The 26,460-nt window shown below is 42.8% G+C and overlaps 1 protein-coding gene and 1 long non-coding RNA gene across 2 annotated transcripts in view; one reads left to right on the top strand and one right to left on the bottom strand.

Annotated features, from left to right (window-relative positions):
• Positions 1 to 1,434: 1,434 nt before the first annotated feature.
• Positions 1,435 to 26,256, bottom strand: LOC132209577 (uncharacterized). Its single transcript, XR_009445724.1, has 2 exons — positions 25,635 to 26,256; positions 1,435 to 1,869 (listed from the first exon to the last, which is right to left on the bottom strand). It is a non-coding gene; the product is annotated as an uncharacterized LOC132209577 (long non-coding RNA).
• The window catches only part of fbxl2 (F-box and leucine-rich repeat protein 2), a 131,159-nt gene continuing 130,436 nt past the window's right edge, over positions 25,738 to 26,460 (top strand). The window contains exon 1 of the mRNA XM_059645817.1: positions 25,738 to 26,283. Coding sequence (XP_059501800.1) covers positions 26,254 to 26,283 — 30 coding nt within the window. The 5' untranslated portion in view covers positions 25,738 to 26,253. The remainder of the gene's footprint in view (positions 26,284 to 26,460) is intronic.

Below are 26,460 nucleotides of genomic sequence, written 5' to 3'. Positions count from 1 at the left end.
TGCAAAATAAGAAACTTTTAGTTTATCATCTGTTTGTGTCAAGCCAACATATCTGTATTAATGCACATGGCTGACAGTCTGACACTGAGACGACAATAAGAATATGTGCAGAGAGTGAGTTTCGCCTAGTACTGCAACACAAATAAACACAGCCAATGAAAAGGTTTGAATTCGAAAGAAGAAAAGAGAAAAAAAGAGACGTGAAAACTTGTATTAGAATTCCAGAAAGAAAATGGAGCAAAGAATTCTGATTTTCACAAAGAAAGTTTAAATTAAGTAACAGTGGAAAGCAGATAAACATGACAATGATTTAGATTTAACTCCTGGCAATGATTTGGCAAGGAGTGTTTACCTGGTGCCTAATTTTAGTGAAATAGTATTGAAAGTTATGTGTGCCATTTCACAAAAATTGCAAGAAGTTTTGATAATTGCAGGAAAATGCTTGTTGGGAAAGCATCAGAAGTGTACTCATTGTTTTTGGATATAAAACCTAGTGACTACGATAGTATGTGGAATGAAGAAGGGTCATTGGACCTGAAACATTAACTCTGACTTCCCTTCACAGATGCTGTCAAACCTGTTGAGGCTTTCCAGCAATTTCTGTTTTGTACCATTTGGAATGTTCTCAATTCCGATGAATTAATGTCACTTTACAGGCAAAGGTTTAGACACTTAAGAAAGAAAGCAAATCAGACTTTAGTGGATAAAAACCAAAAGAACTGTGATGTCGCAAATCAGGGACAAAAACAGAAATTGCTGGAGAGTCTCAATGGGCCTGGCAGCTTCTGTGAAGAGAAAATCAGAGTTAATGTTTCAGGTCTGGTGTCCCTTCCTCAAGGACCAGATACGAAACGTTAACTCTGATTTCTCTTCACAGATGCTGCCAGACCCGCTGAGCTTTTCCAGCAACTTCTGTTTTTGTTCCAGACTTCAGTGGACTTTGCTATAGAAAAATATCACTGGTATTGGATTATGAAGATTGATTATGATTTTCTTAAAGTTTAGAGAAATTATGCTGATGGAAGAATTCAAAAATAATCTCCTTTTGTGAATAAGATCCAACTAGAACACCAAAAGCTGTCTCGGGTAAAAAATGCGCAAATTATGGCTGATGATTATGAATTGTCTGTCAAATGTGCATAGCAGCAGACCAAAATAGAAACTAGAGGGAAAAGATCTGACAATGAACAGAATACTGATTACAACGAAGAAGATAGCAGAATTTAAATGATACACTCTACAGAGTAGGAAAAAAGTATACAAGACAGTATTCTTCATTGGAATCAGGATTTCTTTATCAGGATTTCTTTATGAGGCTGTATGATATACATTGTTGGAAATTAAAATTCAAAACTGTAGCATCTGTGGGTGTGTACTGAGTGACTGCAGAAAATGTGAGTCAGTGGCACTTGTGACTAACTGATTCGCTTTGAATGTATTTGATTTGATTTATTATTATCAAATGTGCACAAGCATAGTGAAAAGTTTTGTTTTGCGTTCAGCACAGGCCGATCATAACATACAAAGATCATAGGGTGATTGAACACCACAGGGAATACAAAGGTATGGCTGCAAAAAGCAAGATCAACATTCGATTTGAAATTAGAGAGGTCCATTCAGCAGTCTATTAACAGCGGTGAAGAAGCTGTTCTTGAACCTGTTGGAACATGTGTTAAGCTTTTGTATCTTCTGCCCAATAGAAAAGGTTGGAATAGATTATAAAAGTGGCGGGAAGAATCTCTGATGATGTTGACTGCCTTTCCCAGGCATTGAGAAGTGTAGTCAATGGATGGAAGGTTGGCTTGCGTGATGGTCTGTGCAGTATTCATAACCTTCTGTAGCTTCTTATCATGCTGGCCAGAGCAGTCGCTGTAGGAAAAGACCAGAGTACAGATGATTGTAAGGATTTGTGTTCAGTAGTGACATTTTTAGCTAATAAAGCAGGCAAACAAATTAATATTCTTAGTGAGATAACAAAATGTAGAGCTGGATGAACACAGAAGGCCAAGCAGCATCAGAGGAGCAGCAAGGCTGACATTTCGGGCCTAGACCCTTCTTCGGCATTTCAAAAATATATGCCCAAAATCAGAAGTTCAGACAATTAATGTTAAAAGAATAGTAGAACAGCTTATGTCTTCTAATCAACCTGTTCAGAGATGCTATTACTCACCTTTGGAACAGGCAGGACTGTTCTTCACAGAAGTTGCCCGACCTGCTGAACTTTTCCAGAACTTCTGTTTTTGTTCATATCCTGTAGACATCACCTCTGTTTCACTCAGCCTAATACCCGTGCATCAGGAACAGCAGTAGGGAGATTGTAGGAATGGGTTACCAGCTGGTGAGGGAAAATGCAGCTCTGAGTGACAACGACCTTCAATGATCAGGGCAATGTGTGTTCAGGTACACAGCCACCTTTTAAAGTATTAGGGATTCTGGTGTTTAGGCAAATATCCAGTGAATGGCTAGTTTTTCCAGGAATGGAGGTTGGGAGAGTGAAGTTGGAATCAGGTGAGGGGGCACTAGGTTGTAATAAATAGTTATTGAGGTAAGTTTGATAAGGTACAGTGAGGTAAAAACTGAAAGAACTGCAGATGCTGTTAATCAGGAAGAAAACAGAAGTAGCTGGAAAAACTCAGCAGGTCTGACAGCATCTGCGAAGAAAAAAAATCAGAGTTAATATTTCGGCTCTGGTGACCCTTTCTCAGAACTGATGGTAGCTGGGAAAATGTCAGTTTACATGCAGATGTTAGGGCGGGGAGAGGGTAAGAAGTAAAGAATAGGTGGGGATAGAACCCAAAGAAAGAGAAGAATAGTTGAATAGACAAAAGAGCTGGTAACGACCTGGCTAGGAAAGCGAATAGCTGCTATTAGAGGCAGTAGGAACTGCAGATGCTGGAGAATCTGAGATAACAAGGTGTAGGGCTGGATGAACACAGCAGGCCAAGCAGCACCAGAGGAGCAGGAAAGCTGATGTTTCGGGCCTAGACCCTTCTTCAGAAAATGGGGAGAGGAAGGGGGTTCTGAAATAAATGGGGAGGGGGGGAGGCAGATAGAAGATGGATAGAGGAGAAGATAGGTGGAAAGGCGGCAGACAGGTCTAAGAAGTGGGGTTCTGCTCCATTGTCGACACGGCCCTGAACCAAATCCGACCCATCTCCTGCACTTCTGCCCTCACTCCTTCTCTTCCCTCCTGAGGCAGTGATAAAGTTCCCCTTGTCCTTACCCACCATCCCTCCTGCATCCACATCCAGATGATCATCAGAAGCCACTTCCGCCACCTTCAGCGAGTTGCCACCACTGGACACATATGCCCCTCCCCTGCTTTATCTGCCTCCAGCAGGGACCGTTCCTTCTGGGACACCCTGGTCCATTCTTCCTTCACTTCCAACATCCCCCCACAGCTCCATGGTACCTTCCCTTGAAACCGATGAAGGTACAACACCTGCCCATTCACCTTCCCCGCCACCACCGCCCCCCCCAGGTATCCAAGGGCCCAAACTACTTTCCAAGTGAGTAGTGCTTCAGCTGCCCTTGCCAGAATTTAGTCTACTGCATTCACTGCTCACAACTGGGGAAGCGAAAAGTAGACTGGGTGACTGCTTAACTTCTGCTTGCAGAAAAGACCCTGAATCACCTGTTGCCTTCTACTTTAACAAACCAATTTCCTCCCTTTCCCAAGCGAAATATGAGGTGCTGTTCCTGCAACACTTGGGTGGCATCATTGTGGCACTGCAGGAGACCCAGGATGGACATGTTGTCAGAGGAATGGGAGGGGGAGTTGAAATGGTCCGCAACTGGGAGGTGCAATTCCGTAAAGCCGTCTCCAGCCTCCACTTGGTTTCCCCGATGTAGAGGAGGCCACAAAGGGAAGAGCAGATACAGTATACCACATTAGCAGGTGTGCAGGTGAACATCTGTTTGATATGGAAAGTCTTCTTGGGGCCTGGGATTTGGGTAAGGGGGGAGGTGTCGGGGCGGGTGTAGCACTTCCTACGGTTGCAAGGAAATGTGCCGGGTGTGGAGGGGCTGGAGAGGAGTGTGAAGCGGACAAGGGAGTCCCAGAAAGAGTGGTCCCTCTGGAAAACAGATGAGGGTGGGGTCAGATTGCAGATGGCAGAAGTGTCGCAGGATGATGCATTGGATTCGGAGGTTGGTGGGGTGGTACGTGAGGACAAGGTGGATTCTGTTTTGATTGATATTTTGGGGAGGGGGTGTGAGGGATGAGTTGTGGGAAAGGTGGGAGACACAGTCAAGGGTGTTCTTGACCACTGAGGCGGGGGAAGTTGCGGTCCTTGAGAAACAAGGACATCTGAGATGTTCAGGAGTGGAATACCTCATCCTGGGAGCAGATGCGGCAGAAGTGAAGGAATTGGGAATAGAGGATGGCAGTTTTGCAGGAAGGTTGGTGGGAAGAGGTGTATTCGAGGTAGCTGTGGTAGTTGGTGGGCTTGATACTGGTTTCCAGGTGGTTGCCAGAGATGGAAACAGAGAGGCCCAGGAAGGAGAGAGAGGTATCAGAGATGGCCCAGGTGAATTTAAGGTTGGGGTGGCAGGTGTTGGTGAAGTGGATGAACTGTTTGACCATCTCGTGGGAGCACGAGGCAGCGCCGATGCAGTCATCAATGTAACAGAGGAAAAGATGGGGTTTAGGGCCAGCTTTGAAGTCCACATTGATACCATTGGGCTGCAGGATTCCCAAGCGGAATATGAGGTGCTGTTCCTGCAATCTTCAGGTGGCATCATTGTGGCACTGCAGGAGGCCCAGATGGACATGTCGTCTGAGGAATGGGAGGGGGAGTTGAAATGGTTTGTGACTGGGAGGTGCAGTTATTCAGTGCAAACCGAATGTAGGGTTCCGCAAAGCGGTCCCCAAGCCTCCGCTTGGTTTCCCCGATGTAGAGGAAGCCACACTGGGTACAGTGGATACTCTATACCACATTAGCAGATGTGCAGGTGAACATCTGTTTGACGTGGAAAGTCGTCTTGCAGCCTGGGATGGGGGTGAGGGAGGTGGTGTGGGGTCAGGTGTAGCACTTCCTGTGGTTGCAGGGGAAAGTGCCGGGTGTGGTAGGCTGGAGGGGAGCGTGGAGCTGACAAGCGAGTCACGGAGAGAGTGGTCTCTCTGGAAGGCAGACACGGGTGTGGAGGGAAAAACGTCTTTGGTGGTGGGGTTGGATTGCAGATGGTGGAAGTGTTGGAGGATGATGCGTTGAATCCGGTGGTTGGTGGGGTGGTATGTGAGGATGAGGGGGATTCTGTTTTGGGCGGTTATTGTGGGGATGGGGTGTGAAGGATGAGTTGCGGGAAATGCGGGAGACAAGGTCAAAGGTGTTCTCGACCACTGTGGGGGAGACATTAAGGTCCTTTAAAAACGAGGACATCTGAGATGTGCGGGAGTGGAATGCCTCATCTGGGGAGCAGATGCGGCGGAGGCGAAGGAATTGGGAATAGTGGATGGCATTTTTGCAGGAAGGTGGGTGGGCATAGGTGGATTCTAGGTAGCTGTGGGAGCCGGTGGGCTTGAAATGGATATTGGTTTCTAGGTGGTTGCGCAAAATGAGACAGAGGGGTCCAGGAAGGTGAGTGAGATGTTAGAAATGGTCCAGGTGAACTTGAGCTTCAAAATCTCCCCTCCCCCCGCCACATCCCAAAATCAGCCCAGCTCGCCCCCGCCTCCCTAACCTATTCTTCCTTTCACCTATCCCCTCCTCCCACTTCAAGCCCTACCCCCATCTCCTACCGACTAGCCTCATCCCGCCTCCTTGACCTGTCCGTCCTCCCTGGACTGACCTATCCCCTTCCTAATTCCTCACCTACACTCACCTTTACTGGCTCTATCCTCACCTCTTTGCCCTGTCTGCCTCCTTTCCACCTATCTTCTCCTCTATCCATCTTCTACCTGCCTCCCCCCCTCCCCATTTATTTCAGAGCCTCCTTCCTCTCCCCATTTTCTGAAGAAGGGTCTAGGCCCGAAACATCAGCTTTTCTGCTCCTCTGATGCTGCTTGGCCTGCTGCGTTCAATCAGCTCTACACCTTGTTATCTCAGATTCTCCAGCACTTGCAGTTCCTACTATCTCTGAAACATTGGATCTCATGAAACTGTAAATTGCCATAATAGAATCGTAACCAATAATTGTTCAGAAAAACTGGGAGCACAGTATGGTCTGAACTTGTTGAAATTAGTTTTGAGTTCGGAAGGCTGTAAACTGCCAATTCACAACACAGTTCCTTAACCTTTGAGCTTCAATAGAACAGCGCAGGAGGCCAGGTACAGACAGGTCAGAATGAGAGTGATGTGGAAAATGTGAAGCAACTCAAAGTGCATGGTGATTTTGAGATGCATTGGAGTTGTTTTGTATTTGCTTTCCTTGATGCAAAGAAATCCACATTATGAATTGTAGATATGGTATAGGGATGAGAGACAGGAACAAGCAAATTGCTGTTTCACCTGGAGTGATGTTTATCGGCCCTGGATGGTGAGGAGATAGAAAGTAAAAGGTGGGAAAGGAAGGCATGCTGGATGAAAGAAAAGTGGAATGTGTATCATTCCTTTGAAATGTTAAATGAGAAGGGAACATGTTTGGGGAGGCATCACATTAAAGGTGATGAAAAATTTTTATAAAAATTGTTTATGAATTGTCAGTGTGATGTGTAAGACCAGCATTTATTGCTCATTCTTAATTGACAATGAGAGATTGACCATGAGCTGTTTTTGAACTGCTGCTATTTTAAGGAAATATCCATTGAATGTGGATGCAGGATAGCAGGTGTGGACAATTAGAATCATATTTCAGTTTGAGATTGAAACACAACTGTAAAAGATAAGGCAAGGCAAATGAAACAGACTTGTTCAGAGCCCTATCACAATGCAGGGGAATACTGTGTTGAGGTAAAAGGAACATACATTGGAATGAGAGGTAGCAAAACAAGTGCAACAAAGATGAAGAAACCAGAAGAATACAATAAAGTTCTTTCAAGTAGCAGGGCAAGAGGAAATGTGATCAAGATATCTGTAGAGATCAGCCAGGTTGTAGCAGTTATTGCTTGACTACCTATGCCTAGCGATTTAGTTAGAAACGTCAATGAAGGGAATGGAAGGCATTGGAGCTGGACCACAGGACAGCAAGAAAGAAGCAGAATTTGGAAGCAAAGTTCATAAAACCTTTTCGTTTGGGTCAAAAGCAGAAAACAGTAAGGATACAGTCATCAGTGCACAAGAAAGGGGTGAAACCTGACACGCACTGACACAAAAATATTTTCACATATCCCACAAAAACAAACAGCAATAGCAAATCCTGGAAGCTGGTAATTGGAATCCAGATAGAGTCAAACGTATGGGTTCCCATAGCAGCAGTTTTTATTTCAAAGGGCATGAGTGGAGTTAAAAGAAAAGTTATCCCATGGAAGAACAAACCAGATTGGCAGAGAAGGCCAGTGGTGAATTGGGATTTAGTCCTTAGTCCTACTAATGTTCAAGACAAGTCTTCATTAGAGCCACTGTACCAGATCCCTTGTGGTAACCTGCACCAAAAACTCATCAACTTAGCACTTCTCTCATAAACATTCTCACTCCTTTTTACTGGTTTTTCTTTCTCTGCCACATAACTATTGTTCCTTCTATTTCATTCTTTTTTTAATGTTTGTTGCTCCTTATTTTGATGTGAACTTTGTCTCCCCTCTCCATTGACGTGTCCTGGTGTTCTACCCTGTGTCAAATTAATTTGAATCCTCCCATATGTTTACCAGTTAACCTCTCCATGAGGATGGTGTTTGAAGTCAGTTTGTATTCAAAGCCCATTTAACATTGATAGGACTGGAATTCTTTTGAGGGCTGCTGCAGTCCTTTCAATAACTGCAGGAGATTGCCATTAATGGTAATCAAGTAATCAAACACCCACAAGCAGCCAACTTTTTTTATTCAGTTGTGAGTGTTGCTGACTGGGACACAATTTATTGCCTGCCCTTAGTTGCCCTCAAGTAAGTCAGGGTGAGCTGCTTTCTTGAACTACTACAGTATATGCGTTGTAGGCAGACCCAAATAGCCATGGGGAGAGAATTCCAGGATTTTGACCTGGCAACACTGAGAGAATGTTGATACATTTCCAGATCAGGAAAGTGAGTGACTTGGAGGGGAACTTGCAGGTGGTTGTGTTCCCATGAATCTGTAGCCCTTGTCCTTCTAAATGAAAGTTGTCACAGGTTTGGAAGGTGCTGTCAAAGGATCTTTAGTGAATTTCTGCAGTGCATCTTGCAGGTAATAGACACTGCTGTTACTGCGTTCCGGTAGTGGAATGATGGAATGTTTGTGGATGTGGTGCCAATCCAGATGACTGCTTTGTCATGAATGATGTCAAACTTTTTTAAGTGATTGGAGCTGTACCTATCCAGGCAAGTGGGGAGTATTCCATCACATTCCTGATTTGTGCCTTGTAGATGGTGGATCAGCTTTGGGGAGTTAATTGCTGCAGTCTTCCTAATCTCTGGCCTGTCCCTGTAGCCATTATATTTACATGGTGAGTACAGTTCAGTTTCTGATCAATGATAATTCCTCGGTTGTTGATTGTGGGGGCTTCAGTGATGGTGATACCATTGAATGTCGAGGTGATAGTTAGATTCTCTCTTTTGGAGATGGTTATAGCCTGACATTTGCATGGCATGAACATTACTTGTAATTTTTCGGCCCAAGCCTGGATACCGTCTGGGTCTTGTTGCTTTTTGAGGGGGCAGGAGTGGTAGGGAACATGGTGCCATCATCAACGAATATCCCCATTTCTGACCTTATGAGGGAGGGAAGGTCATTGATGAAGCAGCTGAAGATGTTTGGTCCTAAGACACTACCCTGAAGAACTCCAGCAGAGATGCCCTGGAGCTGAGATGACAGACGTCCAACAACCACAACAATTTTCCTATGTGCTCAGTATGACCCCAGCCATCGGAGAGTTTTCCTTGGGCTCCTTGATACCACACTTGGTCCAATGTGCCCTTGATATCAAGAGCTGTCACTCTCACCTCGCCACTGAGTACATGGATGAGAAGTTACTGTACCTACACAACTTATACTAAACCAATACACATTTGTGATTAAATGAAGTGCTTACAGTTTCAATCCTAATAGTATTTAGAATTTTACGGTAAATCTGAAATTAAACAATGACTGAACATATTTACATTTAACAAAAAAAGTTACTATATATGTGCTACATGAGGCTTATAAAATTATTTTTAAAGCTTAACCTCTGCCTGACTTTAAAAAAAACCTGTTTTGATGGACATCAACTGGCTTTCATGTCAAAACGAACATACATGTCCCTGTTTTATTAAACTCTAATTTAGTTAAAGATTAGCATCATATACATCAATCTTTATACATTTTGCTGTTGTTCCTCCGACTGCACATTATTTATTTTATTGTTAGTTTCTAGTCTTAGGATGGTACCATGCACCATCACTTGAATAAAAACTCTGAATACCAAGTCTCATATGAACACTAAACTATGTCTCACTGCCTTGGAAAGAAAATGATTGGCACAAACCTGTTTCAGACGACTCTGTGGCATGTTATGCACTGATTTATTCAGGATGTATGAAGGGAAAAGAAATATAAAATCAAACTTTTGGCATGGGATGGACTAAGGTAATAGAGTCTTGTGTGGAGCATAAAGCTGACACAAACCAATTGAGCCAAATGCTATGTGCTGTAAAATTCTATGAAATTCTACACTACTGAAGTGATACGGTAGATCAATAAACATGTGCTTTGGTATACAATTATGGTATGTTACACGACATAGTAGCAGTCAAAAGTTCTGCCCATTGCCTTTCACATCGTTGTAAGTCAAATTATACTTACACATTTCTGTTCCTAACCTATTTCACGTTTAAATTCATTTTGCATATTAAACATTATCCTATTAAAATGGTTGGGCTAGATTTTGCCCCAGCTTCAGAACTCTGATGTTAGGATCAAAGGAGGTTCAAAACCTGTGGTTACCAGCAGTGAGAATGGTTTAAAGTTTTGGCAAAGATCTGTAGCTCAGGGTGTGCGTGAGGTTGTTGACTTGTTCAGAACTGTCTTGTTCTTGTTCAGACTTAGCACGATGACAAAATGTCTGAACAAGAACAAGCCAGATTGGTGAGCAAGTCAACAACCTCAGTGAGAACAGTATTGTTATCTACCAACACACAACTCTGAATTAGCTGCTACCTATGTTCACTGTCTTATTGTGGATGGAGAACAGGCTTAATGTTGCAGGCCTAAACCAATAGCTAGCAGCTGTGGAAGCCCCACAGGAAGCAGTGGGCATTGCTGAGGAGTCAGATTCAGGAAGGCTGCTCAGCATGGAGACATCCTCAGTTAGTTGCACAATAAGGTAGAAATAAAGAAAAGAATAGTATGTTCATGTGAATGCAGGAGAAACTCCTCCATGCCACAATGGTAGCCTTTAATACACCTGCAGTGCCATCAGCGAGGCATGAAGTCTTCAGCTCGAATAACTATCAACCAGATTTGGAGGCCACGTCACTGAGACAGTGACCACTGCAATGCTTTGCAGCTTTGATGCCAGAAAAGTATTGGGGAGGCCACAAATAATGGGAACCTTAACAAGTGAGATCGGAAACTGATCTGATTTACAACCAGCCTCTGGGAAAGTTCTCAGGAAGTTAATGCACCTAGGATCCATTCCAATGCTGTTCCCCTATTTTTCTGGTTCATTCATCTCCATGTTGGTGATCAGAGGGTCAAAAAAATTCTAATCAAAACTTTAGATAAACTTCAAAACCTCTGATGTGCTGGCACATTAATCACACAATGGAGGACTGCTAATTTTGATTGTTTGGACTGAACTAAAAGCTTGTATAAAACTGGACAGACACAGTAACAAGAAAAGAACTGACACATCATTGATAGTCCAGCCAGCAAGAATTTTTCTCACAAGCAGGTTTCACTGCATATTGCTTAGATGCAACAGCACTCCAGAAGCGTCTGTTAGCGCAGAATATGTAGTGATATTTGTCAAACATTTCGTTTGGATAATCAAGCAATTCCCAGCACTTTTTTAAAAAAATGAGACTCTAGTGTATTTTCATTTTTTAGAAGTATCATTTCATGTATTTTAACAGTTTCAACTCTCATGTGGTGAAGTTAACAGCCTCTCATACAACTAGGCTTTATAATAGTATAAAAAGACAAGAAGCAGATGGCTCTTTAAAATCCTTCTAAGTTGACTTCATTTTATGGTCTTGCACCTCGTAAATGACTGAGCCCTTGAGCGGATACTTAATGATGATTTTTGAAGTATATTATATAGGTAGAATCATCATTCTGTATTCATCTATATTCATTCTATAAATAAGGAGGCATATATCATCATCTGAACATGTTAACTCTGGGATATCATTTTCCTACCTTTTTCAGTTTACATTTTCAACCTTCCCTGATATTACAATGCCTGTAATAGCATAGAGCATTTATGCTAATGATATGACACTGATTTTGTTACTTGAGACAACTAACATTGTTTTCTATGCAAAAAGTAAACTACATGCGCAATATTCCATATTCCAATATTGGGACATATAACTCTTTATCCCCCAGCTCTTATCCGAGAGAACATAGCTGCTAATGTTGGCAGGATAAGATTCTGACTGTGAAGTGGCGGTAGTTTGATTTTAACTGGTACATATCAATGCACATTTTTGTCAATGCATCCTGAAGCAATTAGTTGAATTACTGAACCACACTCAGATGGGGGAAGGGAGGTGATTTTGTCTGACCTTCAGCTAAGTAATACCAGGCACAGATCAATCAGTGCCCAGCATGAGTTCCAGATTATTTTTTAGGTGCTCGGAAACAGTTATCATTGACAATGAATTAAATCCCTTGAGCTCTGACAAACGAACTGCTGAAAGTGTAGCTCAAAATTTACTCTATGTAAGACACAGGATGAAAACTTCAGAAGCTTTTAATGTATTGCAGTGTACAGTTTCAAGAAAGAACTTCAAACTTCATTTATCTAAGTACCTGCAGTTTCAAATCTTCGGATAACATGGTCTACCAACACAGATTCAGATTACTTAATTCTCCATATTGCAGCAAGTCAGTTCCAGTAAAAAGTTACAAGCTACATGCAGTCATACTTGTTTCACAGTAAAATTTGCAAATACTGACCCACCTCCCTTTGAGGAAGGCCAAGAAGCTCTCCTGATATACTAGGCAATGTTTCTTCCTCATCCAACACAATCACAACAGAGCAATTGGTTATTTTTTTAACTGCTGTAGTCCAGATCATTGTCAGCACTTTTACAGAGCCATATGACAGCACAGGTCTCACCCTGAACATCCATAAGATGAAGGTCCTTCATCAACCAGGCCTGGCATTGTGGAGCAAACCCCTGATCATCAAGCTACACAGGGAGGCCTTAGAGAAAACTAACAATACCTCGCAAGTGTCCTGTTGGCCAAACCAGCTATTGATGAAGAGATCAAGCATCGCCTCCAAGTGTGTTAGTGCAGCCTTTAGCTGCCTGAGAAGAAGAGGCACGAGAGCAGTAGCACCAATGCTGCCCGTACAAGATCCTGTGAATCCGCTGGGAAGACGCACCAACACCAGAGTCCATGGCCTGGCCAACATCCTCAGCATTGAGGCACTGGCCACCCTTGATTGGCTACCACGGGCTGGGCATGTCGGCCACATGACTGGCACAAGGTTCCCCGAGCAGGTGCCCTACACCCAGCTTTGAAACGGCAGGCAAGTCCCAGGTGGACAGAGAAAGTGCTTCACCGATATCCTGAAGGTCTCACGAGGGCAGGTTGAGAGAGTTAGGGTGTTTCTCTTTAGAACAACGAAGGATGAGAGGTGACTTGATAGGGGTGTACAAAATGATCAGAGCCAGAGACTTTTTCCTAGAGTGGAGGTAGCTATTACAAGGGGGGCATAGTTTTACATGCCCACAGATACCTGGGAATCACTGGCCTAAGACTGTCCAAAGTGGAGGAGCATCCGGGAAGGCATCGAGCACCTCAAGACTTGCCAATGGAAAGTGTCTGGAAGCCAGGTGAAAGCAGCGAAAGGAGGCCACAACAATGTGCCAAGCACCACATGCTGTGACCACCACTTGTCTCAAGTGTAACAGAGCCTGTGATAGCCATATTGTCTGTACAGCCACCAATAAACTCACCCTCAGAGTGGAAGACAGTCATTCTCATCCGTGAGAGACTGCCACCAGCGTTAATGTGATATACCAGCAAGATGGCGGCAGAGTAAGACAGTCCTGCCAGAACTCTTCTGCTCCGCCTGCTCTTTTCCTTTCTTTTTCTTCCCGTTTTTTTTTCTTTTCTTTCCTCTCCTTCAGCCCTGGAGGTGAATCCTGGAGTAGAGGCAGGTGTGGACTGCAATCCCTAGAGCTGTGCAGGGACTGCGAGCCCTGGAGCAACACAGGCAGCATGTCCCAGAGCAGTGCACAGGCAGCAAGTCCCAGGCAGAGACTGGCACTGGGCAGGCAGTCCTGAAGGCTTGGACTGGAGCAGGGTGAGCTGTTGGACTGGGGTCTGGTGCAGGCAGTCAGAACATAGACCATAGAAGGATCTCAGAGTTCATGTCCACAGTTCCCTGAAAGCTGCCGCCCAGTTGGATAGAGTTGTTAAGAAGGCATATGGTGTGTTCGCTTTCATTAATAGAGGAATTGAGTTCAAGAGCCGTGAAGTTATGCTCCAGCTACACAAAACCCTGGTTTGGACACACCTGGAATATTGTGTCCAGTTCTAGTCGCCTCATTACAGGAAAGATGTGGAAGCATTGGAAAAGGCGCAGAAGGGGATTTACCAGGATGTTGCCTGGAATGGAGAGAAGGTCTTACGAGGGCAGGTTGAGAGAGTTAGGGTGTTTCTCTTTAGAACAACGAAGGATGAGAGGTGACTTGATAGGGGTGTACAAAATGATCAGAGCCAGAGACTTTTTCCTAGAGTGGAGGTAGCTATTACAAGGGGGGCATAGTTTTACAGTGAGTACAGGTAGATATAGGGGAGACATCAGACGTAGGTTCTTTTCTCAGAGAACGGTACGGGCATGGAATGCATTGCCTGAGAGGGTAGTAGAGTTGGCCTCATTAGGGGCATTTAAGTGGCTATTAGATAGGCACGTGGATGATAGTATAAGCGGTGGAGGTTAGATAGAACTGAGGTTTAGGGCAAAAGTTCGGCACAACATCATGGGCTGAAGGGCCTGTGCTGCGCTGTAGAGTTCTATGTTCTAACACAGTACAGGCCCTTCGGCCCACGATGTTGTGGTGACCTATTATCCTCGTAAGATCAATCTACCCTACATTTTACTATCCTCAATGTGCCTATCCAAGAGTCGTTTAAAAGTCTCTAAAGTAGCTGACTCCACTACCACTGCCAGCAGCGCACTCCACATGCTGAACACTCTCTGTGTGAAAAACCTACCTCTGACATCTCCCCTATACCTTCCAACAATCACCTTAAAATTATGACCTTCGTAATAGTCATTTCAGCCCTAGGAAAAAGTCTCTGACTAACTACTCTATCTATGCCTCATCATCTTGTAAACCTCTACCAAGGTACCTTTCATCCTTCTTCGCTCCAAAGAAAAAGAAACCTAGCTCCCTCAATCTTTTCTCACAAGGCCTGCCCTCCAGTCCATGCAGCATCCTGGTAAATCTCCTTTGCACCCTTTTGAAAGCTCCCATATCGATCCTGAAATGAGGTGACCAGAACTGAACCCAATATTCCAAGGTGGTATAACTGGAAATTTTTGGAGCTGCAGCATAACTTCATAGCTCTTAAACTCAATTCCCCTATAAATGAAGGCAAACACACCATATATCTTCTTTACAACCCTATCAACTTCAGTCACAACTTTGAGGGATCTATGGACGTGGCCCCAAAAATCCCTCTGTTCCTCCACAATGCTTAGGATCCTGCCATTAACCCTGTACTCTGCATTCAAATTCAACCTTCCAAAACGAACACTTTTCTGGGTTGAATTCGATCTGCCACTTCTTTGCCCAGCTCTGCATCCTGTCAATGTCTTGTTGCTACCTACAACAGCCCTCCACGCTGCCCACAACTCCACCAACCTTTGTGTCATTTGTCAGACCACATACAGAGGCCCTGCAATGTGCTGTTACAATGTAATATTTATTTGAAATTTTTTAACGTGACTGTAAGGTAAATCCTTTCAGGACGTCTTATTTCTAACTTATTTTTTAAAATCTGTAAAGTAATGCAACTACTTTTTATTACTCTTTTGTATCCAAGATTTGTACCTTGGTACCTGTACTTAAGATGGTGCCATAGAGGCAGATGTTGTAAAGCTTTTCACTGTATTTCTACAATGAAGTACATGTGACAATAAAGGATATTCTATTCTATTCTAACTTAGCTGTTGTGTATGCTACAAAATAACAGTGACAACACAGTTATGTGAATCGTTGTTGTGAAATGCATTATATGTCCTGAGGATGGGAATGGTGCAAGCTCTTTGTTTACATTTCCAACTTTACAGCAATATGTTGTTAAAAATCTGCATAATGGAATTGAAACTCAATGAAATAACTTAAACACCTAAACTTTTTTATGATAGCGATTTTGCTCATTATTTAAACACAGCCACCTCCTTTTCTATCAATTTTGGCCCATTCACAATTTCAACTTCTTCCTCTTCACTGATTTAATCAACATTTCCTTCTTTAGTAAAGATAGATACAAAGATCTAATTTGGCATGACCTTTGCCTCCATATATTAGACCCTAATAGCACCACCCTTCCTCATACTAACCTTTAATATTTAATTGCATAAAAAGGATATTTGAATTTTCTTTTGTATTATTTGTCAGTCTCTTTTACTCTTTCTTCACTTTAGTTTCCTTTCACTTCCACTCTGACCTTTCTATATTCAGCCAGGCTCTTACTTGTATTACCAACCTGAAATCTATCATATGCACCTCTTTATCTGCTTCACCTCACACTTGATATCTTTCATGTTCAAGAAGCTCTGGCTTTGATTGTTCTACCTTGTCGGAATGTATCTCAAACATACTGAGCTAGCTCTTCTTTCAAGGCATTTAAGTTTGTTTTGCTTCTCAACCTTTGATTGTGATTTACAAGACACAAGTTCATTCTCAACTCACCAAAATTGGCCCTCCTTCAAACAAATATTTTAATTTTAGATTATTATTTGCCTTTTCCATAGTCAACTTAAATCTTATAACACTATTTGCAATATATCCTAAAGGCTCCTCCCTGACACTTGCTTTTCTTCACACATCCTCATTCCCAAAAGCAGATCCAGAAATGCCTCCTTCCTCATTGTGCTGGAAACATGCTGATCAAGAAAATTGTCCTGAATACACTTTGTAAACTGCTATCTGTTGTGAAATTTACAACCATATATTACCTCAATGATACAAAAGTGTTGCTTACTCACGTAATCATAAAAAAAATCATTACATTTCTTTAGAGAATAATAATTTCTAGATTCAATAGACTGAGAGTCATTTTGGAGAAATAGATATCAGTGCTGAAGTGGGGTAAGACTGAATGCTGTATTGGTCAAATAGGAATTCAGAACAGTCAGCATCATAGAGAATCTCCACCATACCATTTCAAGTGCATTCAAATTATAGCTACATATAGCACTCAACTGTGATCTGACAAAGCTTTTAAAAAGGCTCGACATTACTGTTTTGCTTCTTTATTCATACCATTTATACAAACCTCGTACTGTGTTAGCCGTTTATGGTCTGATCCAGTTGAACTCTTCCTTAACCAAATGCCATTGTGAAGTGTTAGTTGTGCAAGTGCTGCTGGGAATTCAGGGAAAGGAAGACTATGCTGTCTTTCCTCCTGCAGAGATGGATGCTTCTTGCAGCACTGTTGTGGGGATGACGGGAGTTGGCCCTTTGTACTGGTGCCATTCCACCTCTGTAAATTGGTTTGTTCCTCACGTCTACAGTCTCCTTTTTTTTGGCTGAATGCAATGATTTGTTAACACAATTTTTAAATACTTTGATGAAAATATTGAAGACATGTCATGTTATATTGGAGTAAAGTGAATGAGGCATGGTTTTCCATTGCTTACCCATTCTGTCACTGTGTTTACACTGAACAGTGTTTTTAAAGGTTGAGTAGCAGCTTTTATGCTCTGTTTTAGATAGGATTGATGGAATGACTGTGCAAAATTGTTGATGAGGAACCTTTAGTATACCTCCCTCTAGAGGCTACCAATTGTAATTATGAAACTGTATTGTACAGATTTCAAACATACATTTCTTTAATTCTTACATTGCTTAATAAAGGATTTTAAAGTGGTGTTAGTTAAGTAGATTACCCTTGGACACCATTGTATATCATACAGCAAGCTGAGTGCTTAATTTTTCAGGATGTTACTTGAACTTCCCAATGAAACTTCTGTCACAGAACCAAAAGTCATCTGACTTATTCAACACATTTTCAATGTTGCAAGAAAACCACTTGCTCCAACTAAGTGATCGGTTGTCAAAATCAGTGGATATTCTTAATAAAACAATATTCGTGTTGGATATGCCATACAGCCTTTGCTGTTAGTCACATAAAAGAATAATTAGAGGGCCAGCAGTTCAACAGTGTCAGTAACATTACAGCTAGAAGAAACTGTTGTACAGCTGTTTAATACATTAAGGGTTATCTGAGGTAATTAAGTAAGCTCTGCCTGTTAGGATACAAAGGGCTGTTCCTGGGAGGAGCTAGAAGAATTTTGTAAGGAATCACAAAAGTGTGTACAAATGTTTAGTGTAGTTTGTAGATTACCAGAATCTTTCAGTAGCAATAATGTGAATCTACTGTGAATTTGAACTTGATGTCTCATAAGGGACCATTATGTATTTCGGATTTAATACAACAGACAATTAAGTAATATTTAAAACATATCTATTCTTAATCATCATTTGCCAAAGATATCATGTGAGCATCCTCTTCAAATGGGTATCAATAATGGAAGCAAATAATGGAAGCAAATAATCACAAGAAAGATTAGTGGCAACAAATCTATTCAATGTTCCATATGGTTTCAGAAGAATTCAATGTACACAAGATGGTGCCAGTGGAGGAGAATTAATTCAGCCGCATCATAAAAAAACTAGATACCACTTTCATATACAACAATGGCCAGAGCTGAAGTTGCAGCTTCAAGGAAGTGCCATCTTAAAGACAGGACAGACAGGTTGGGGAACTGCAGGGCTGGACAGGAAGACTTGAGCAATTGGGAAGAGGTGACGGATGTTGAGAACCAGCAGGCTTGTTGCAACAAGTGCTACCGCTGCTGGCAGCGTCCCATCTGTGGGCCATGGAATGGCACATTTCCTTTGCATTTATCATCTAAACTTTAAATGTGACCCCTTCACCATGTACAGTCAGCTAATTGGAACAACTTTTCCTTGTTTGTCTAAAGTAAACCTGTTATAATTGTGCACAGTTACATCAAACTCCATTTTTTTTTGCTAAAATGATAACAAACCCAGCTTCTCAAACATAAACCTATTATTAAAATTCTTAATTCCTATAACCATTCTCAAAAATTTCTTCTGTACCTTCTCATGATTCCTCACATCCTCCCTGAAGTGATCAGAACTGGATACCATACTCCTCCAGATGAACCCTAACCAGAGTTTTATAAATTGTCAGCATGACTTTCTTGCTTTTGTCCTCAGTGGACTGGATTTGTGTGTTGGACTCCTGACTACTGAAACCTAAGACTCAGTCTGCCCATACCAGCCATACTTCCATCTTTGAGAGATGTGGGTGGGAATCATTCAAGCTTTTTAAGTCATGAGGCAGCTTTGGAGGAATGTGGTTGTCAATGCAGGCTAGTTAGAAGATCTTTCCTTTGTTCACTGTGGCATTGGCCCATTTCGCCCCTTCTTCTTATGCTTTCTCACCCTCAAACGCATGCCACTTCACCATCCATAATCTCTTTATGTTTTTTTATAGTGTTATTTCCCCTCAATGCCACCTCATACTTCATGCCTCCTCATGCCACACTGTGCCCCATGTATCATCCATAGCCATTTACATGGAGTTTACAATATACATTCCTTGATACCTTTGTAATACCACTGGAAATCCTTTAAAAATGAGCATATAACACGAACAATCTAATAAGGTGTCACTGAAAAAAAGCATAACTATTAATGTTAAAAACAAGATCCAGACCTATTGAGAAAACATAAATCTTGCCCAGTGACCATTCAGGAAAAGAACAAAGAAACATATACTCAGAAGAACAAAGAACAAAGAAACTTACAACACAGGAACAGGCCCTTCGGCCCTCCAAGCCTGCACTAACATGCTGCCCATCACAACTAAAGCCCCCTACCCTTCCGAGGACCATATCCCTCTATTCCCATCCTTTTCATGCATTTGTCAGGACACCTTTCAAAAGTCACTAGTATATGCTTCTACTACCTTCCCTGGCAGCGAGTTCCAGTCACCCACCACCCTGTGTGTAAAAAAAACTTGCCTCGTACATCACCTTTAAACATGCCCCTCGCACCTTAAGCCTATGTCCTCTGCTATTTGACTCTTCCACCCTGGGAGAAAGCTTCTGACTGTCCACTCTGTTGTTGTCCTTCATAATCCTGCAGACCTTGAAGGGTCTAGGCCCGAAATGTCAGTTTTTGTGCTCCTAAGATGTTGCTTGGCCTGCTGTGTTCATCCAGCTCTACACTTTGTTATCTCGGATTCTCCAGCATCCGCAGTTCCCATTATCTCTGATGCCATACGCCTTGCTGACTACCTTCTCCACTTGCATCGCCATTTTCAGTGGCCTATGTACCTCGAGCCCTCTGCCTATCAGTGCTCATAAGGGTTCTGCCATTTACTGCAATATTTTCCATCGGGATTAGACTTTCTAAAATGCGTTACCTCAAATTTTTCTGGATTAAACACCATCTGCCATCTCACTGCCCAAGTCACCAACTGGTCTATATCCAGCTGTATCCTTTGCCGGTCCTCGTCGCTATCCACAATTCCACCAACCTTTGTGTCATCAGGCAACTTACTAATCAGACCAGTTACATTTTCTTCCAAATCATTTATATATATTACAAATAGCAAAGGCCCCAACACTGATCCCTGAGGAACACCGGTAGTCACAGCCCTCCATTCAGAAATGCACAGCTACCCTCTGTCTTCTATGACCGAACCAGTCTTTTATATATTTTGCAAGCTCGCCCCTGACCCCGTGCGACTTTACCTTCTGTATCAGTCGGCCATAAGGGACCTTGTCAAAGGCCTAACTGAAGTCCATGTGAACAAAATCCACTACCCTACCCTTATCGATCATCTTCATAACTTCCTCAAAAACTCAAAAAAGTTAGTGAGACACGACCTCCCCTTCACAATACCATGTTGTCTCACACTAACACACCCAATGATTTCCAAGTGGTAGTAAATCCTTTCTCGAAGAATCCTCTCCAATAATTTCGGTACCACTGATGTAAGGTTCACTGGCCTGTAATTAGCTGGATTATCCTTGCCACCTTTCTGAAACAAAGGAACAACATTGGCCATTCTCCAATCTTCTCCATCCTCTCCTGTAGCCAGTGAGGATACAAAAATTTCCCTTAAGGCTCTAGCAATTTCCTTCATTGCCTCTCTTAGTATTCTGGGGTATATCCCATCAGGTACTGGGGACTTGTCTACCTTAATGTTTTTCAAGACCCCCAATACCTCTTCCCTTTTGATCTCAACATGACTCAAACTATCTACACACCCTGATAATAAAATGTGAGGCTGGATGAACACAGCAGGCCAAGCAGCATCTCAGGAGCACAAAAGCTGACGTTTCGGGCCTAGACCCTTCATCAGAGAGGGGGATGGGGAGAGGGAACTGGAATAAATAGGGAGAGAGGGGGAGGCGGACCGAAGATGGAGAGTAAAGAAGACAGGTGGAGAGAGGATAGGTGGGGAGGTAGGGATGGGATAGGTCAGTCCAGGGAAGACGGATAGGTCAAGGAGGTGGGATGAGGTTAGGAGGTAGCTGGGGGTGCGGCTTGGTGTGGGAGGAAGGGATGGGTGAGAGGAAGAACTGGTTAGGGAGGCAGAGACAGGTTGGCCACAAATCTGGCTGCTGCTGCTGTTACTCCCGATAGTTGTCCCTCCAACAGTATCCAAAATGGTATACTTGTTAGAGAGGGAGATAACCACAGGGGATTCCTGCACCGGCTACCTGCCCCTTCGAGCAGTCACCCATCTATCTGCCTGCACCTTGGGTGTCGCCGCATCTCTAAAACTACTGTCTATGACGCATTCCGTCACCCTCATGCTCCTAAGTGCATCCAATTGCTGCTTCAACCTATCCATGTGGTCTGTGAGGAGCTGCAGTTGGGTGCATTTCCTGCAGATGTAGTCATCTGAGACAATGAAAGTGTTGCGGATCTCCCACATCTCACAAATACAGCACTTAATCCCTCTGATTGATGTTTCTATCCTCAATCAAGCTGTTTAAGAAAATTTATTAAGCACTTACCCTTACTTATTGCTGCAAATACCCTAGGTAGGTCTTCCCTCACTCACCTTCCCAGGATGCTCCCTGGATCTCTCCCCTTCCCTTTGCTCCTGGTCCTCACATGGAATGCGTGTATTTTTTATTTGTTTAGCAGAGGAGTTAGAGAGGGAAACACTGAGAAAGTGTTTGGGGTTGAGCTGTCACTTGACAACAGCCTCTCCGCAAGCCACTTTCTGGAAGCACTGACTGCACTGATACAGATCTTCCCCACATCAGCCAATTGGTGTCACCACTCTGCTGCCCTCTTCCGGGTCAACAGAAACTACTTTAAAGTTCAAATCTTTTAATACCCTCAAATTGTCAATTAACTATGAACATAGCCCCCTCCTCAAGTAAATAGTTCTGAAACTTATTCATCCATGCTATGTTAGGTTGTCAAGGAAAAGCATTAGAAATGCAACAAATGAAGCTATTTAAACTGCAAAAATAAACTGATTGCCACATTGTAACACAGCTGGTCAATGTTCAACTGATCAAAGTATTCTGGAAGCTGCCATGATGCCTTTGTTCTTGGTAGCTCTTAAGTTCCAGCCTCATGCAAAGGGTTGAATGCTGTACGTGGATGACTGCTGAGAAACAAGGGTTAACCTTTACAACCATGACTAACAGTTAATGGAATTTGCTGACTGAGACTGTGCACAGTTACAATGCAGCTTACTGTTCCACCAGGGCCATTGTAGTCCTGTCTCCTCAAGATAAGGTTCCAACACTTAGATCAATTTGGAGGGGGCCTTGTAATAAATTCCAGATAAAATGATAAAATATTTTGCATAACACTGCCTGAAGCAGGGATTATGAGACAGCAGTGCAACACATCCTAATGAAGCTTATTTGGTTGTCTCAATATGAGAGCTTGGCATCCTCAGATTACAGGCTTCAATCCTCTCCAATACATTCAAGGGTTTTCTCCCTCTAGGGGGCGAGAACAGGATTGTCTACCACCTTGTTACCTGTCCATACCTCCGATTCTATTATGTGAAATATTCTGTTGCAATGAGACATAAGGACGAATTGATGAGGATGAAAGTAGCTAAAAGAGCTGCTATTGGCGGTGCAAGAACATGAAAAGTGTTGAGGTGCACCAGTGAGTGAGTAGAAGTGCAGAGAAGAGGAAGCCTTAGTATTTTGGGAAGATGAGGTGAGTGTGAGCCATTGAAGGATGATCTGCATGCCATAGTGAGAGATGTAGATTATTAGCCTTGGTAGGAGATTGTGTCCAACGGCACAATCAGAGTGCATGAGAGGCAGCAGTGAGAAAATAGTGCTACCTAACCTTATAGATCTTTTAATGGCATTGCTGAGCACATCTTCTCACCATCAACACCGCATTGACACAGGTGGCTATCTCAGTCTATGCTGGCAGCATTTAGTGCTGTAGCCTTTTTAGCCACCTTGAAGAAAGAAGACAGCCACCCTCTCCAGCACCATACCCAACAACACCTCAACATCCCTGTCTGTGAACTGAGGTGCCAACTTCCCTTTCTTCGTTATCTCCTCTAGAAAAATGGTCAAGTACCAGACTCTGAATGGCAGTTTCTGGCTTGCAGTATTTGAATTGGTGTGCAACTGGACTTTAAAATGACACCCGAGATGTGAATGCAAGAAGGTTCTGGTAGCAGCAGTACCTCTACTACTGCAATCACATGATATAATGATAAGGGCACCGAGAGCCCAGATACATAATTCTGGGGTGAATTGTCGAAAATTGTGGCAGAAAAGTCACCATAGCCCATACAGGGAAACCCTCCAATAAACTCTCCAAAGTAACACTTGGATAAAAATGGAAGATTCAGCCCTTTATGTCTAAAAGTGGCACCACTTCAAATTTCGAGGAACTGCAAGACATCACATAGGTGCTAATAGTGATCCTTATTCCAAGAAAGAAAAATTGTAAACTAACTTCGAAAAATTATTTACATTTTTGCTCTGCATTTGCCAAACACGCTTATAGCGACAATTTGATATGAGATGCAGTACTAGTTCTGACAATAGCAACTATAATTCTATAACTCGAGACAATTGTATCAAGAGAATTTGCAACATGGGTGGAGGCCATTCAGTCATCGGTACCTGTTCCAGCACAGCCTGAATTGCACAGAGACTACATTAAAACCTGAATCATGAAAGACAACAAAAAGAACCTTATAAAAGTGACAATTTGAAGTCTGGTTATAATAATAAATACTTAGTTTTGTTTCTCTCTCCACATATATTGCTAGATCTACTCAGTGCTGTGTAATGTTTCACAATCAGTATGTAAGAATACCTTGAAAAGACTTGCTCATGATGGACAAGCGGTGGAACTGACATCACGTTTCTGGCCCAACATCATTAACGTCAAAAATAGTATGATGCAGAAGAGCATGTAAATACTAATTGTTACATACAAGCAATGTCTACACAGCTGAGCTACTCATTAACACAATCAAGCAGACTAGATAGGCAGCGTTCATTGAGAGATCTAGATGATGACTTGATTGCTGAACCATCTGCTACTTCTGCCCAGCAGAGTCCAAAATAACATATAGAGAACTTAAATTACCAATCCTCTCCAAAGTAGCTAACAGCAGGTTTGGATAGATTTGCGAAACTACCACAGTGATTACCCCTGTGAAAAGATATGGAAATCAGAGACTTTGGGTTAGATTATAGTGTGAGGAATCAAGTTAAGAGACTTGATGGATGTATCATTAGGAGTGGAATTGGACATGAGGGAGATGATTTCTAAAGGGTAGAACTAAAGACAATTGTGAGATGTGTTAAGAGGAGAAAAATTAGAGACTTGAGTGAGACGAATTATAAGGAGTAGCATTAAGAGACTAGTTGGGGGAGATTTTTATAAAGACGAGAATTAAAGAGTTGAAAAGATGTATTACAAGAGGTAGAATTTCAGACTTGGGAAGATGTATTGGAACGGATAGGCTTAGAAACTTGAAAAAGTGTATTATTAATTGTAGAATTGAGCATTTAGGGCAATGCATTATAATAAGAAGAATTAGAGAATGGGGGAAGAGGTATTATAAGGAGCAGAATTCACAACTTGAGGGGATTTACTGTACACTGTCAGAATTGGAGTCTTTGGGAGATAGATTCATAGAGTCGGATAGCATGGACCAACCTGTCAATGCTGACCAGATATCGTAAATTAATCTAGTCCCATTTGTCAGCATTTGGCCAAAATCCCTCTGAACCCTTCCTATTCAGGTACCCATCCAGATGCCTTTTAAATTTTGCAACTGTGTAAACCTCCACCACTTCTTCTGACAGCTGGTTCCATACATGCACCACCCTCTGCATGAAAAGGTTTCCCCTTAGGTTCCTTTTATATCTTTCCCCTCTCACCTTAAACCTATGGTCTCTAGTTTTGAATTTCCCTACCCTAGGAAAAAGACCTTGGTTATTCACCCTATACATGCCCCTCATGATTTTATACAATAAAAGTCAATAAGGTCTCTCCTCAACTTGAAGTTACCAGGGAAATGTGTTTGATTGTGTTATCGAGTGCCTCAGCAGTGTGGAAGTTGCTTTTATGTAACAATTAGCGGTCACATGCTCTTCTGCATCATACTATGTTTGACTTTAATTATGTTGGGTCATGAACATCATGTCTGTTCAGCCTGTCTCCTATGGCTCAAAGCTTCCAACTCTGGCAACATCCTTGTAAATCTTCTCTGCACTCTTTCAAGTTTCACAACATCTTTCATCTTGCAGCTAGACCAAAATTGAGCACAGTATTTCAAAAATGGCCTAACCAACGTCTCTTACAGTGGGAACATGATATTCTAACTCCTACACAAAATGGACAGGCCAATAAAGGCAAATGTGGTACAATTAGATATTTGGGGCAAAGTATGACAAAGAGTAGAACTTGAGACTTGAGACTGACAAATGCTAATACGACATCATGGAAAGATTCGATACAATTTTCACATTATTCTCCCTTGCAAACTGATGGAAAGATGTAGCCACTATATGATGTCTCTGGAATGAAATTAGTGTTTCCCGCATATTATAAACACTTTGCAAACATTCTTTAGCAGCACATAACCAAAATCCACACTGTCACATACTTGTGTTTTTTTTGTTCCTTTGCATCTTAACGTTTTCCCAGTGCCGCACAAAACGGTCAAACATGAACTCTATTTAACTCTTGTACAGGTGCCGCCAGACTTGCTGAGTGTTCCTGTAATTTTGTTTGTGTTTCATGTATTAACTCGGACTCCTAGTCCTTTGTGTTACATAACAACAGAGCGGATAAGTCAGGAAAAGGGACTCTGCCAGAGAATCTGGAGGTTTCTTCTTCTGCTTGAAGAGTGGGGATGTGTGCGGGCAATAAACCGTTATTCCGTTCAACAGCAGTGGAGCGACAGAGAGCAACAACCCAAACAAGCGAGCAGCCTCCATGCACCGAATTCCTGGCACCATGACGGCGGTGGGGGATGGGGCCATCGCCTGCAGCTCAACTTTCCGAAAAATGAAGTGTGTTTAAAGGGCCATGCCCTGATGTCGCGGCGAATTTTTGTTCCTTGTGGGTTTTTTTTTGGTAGAGGTGGTCTGAAAAACGGGGGAAGGTGAAAGTGACCGTTTTTTTTGAAAAAAAGGTGGTTGGTGCTTAAGGGTGTGACGTCAGGCGGCGGTTGGTGTGTCCATGTTGGATCCGGGAGCGGCCACGAGCCAGAGCCAAGAGCGATGAATGGCATCACCCGCGGCCGCTTTGAGGTGAGTACCCCCCCCCCCCCCCAACCTCCCTCCTCCCTCCTCCCTCCTCCCTCCTCCCTCCATCGGGTAGCCGCCTGTCGGATGGATGATGCCGTGGTTGGGGCCTGCGACCTCGGACTGCAGTGGCTGTCCGTTCGGGTGGTGCAGCAGCTCCGGGATGGGAGTGGGGTTAAGAAG

Source organism: Stegostoma tigrinum, chromosome 5 (genome assembly GCF_030684315.1).
Source record: "Stegostoma tigrinum isolate sSteTig4 chromosome 5, sSteTig4.hap1, whole genome shotgun sequence".
NCBI classification, from domain to species: Eukaryota; Metazoa; Chordata; class Chondrichthyes; order Orectolobiformes; family Stegostomatidae; genus Stegostoma; species Stegostoma tigrinum.
This window is presented reverse-complemented; position numbering and strand designations above follow the sequence as displayed.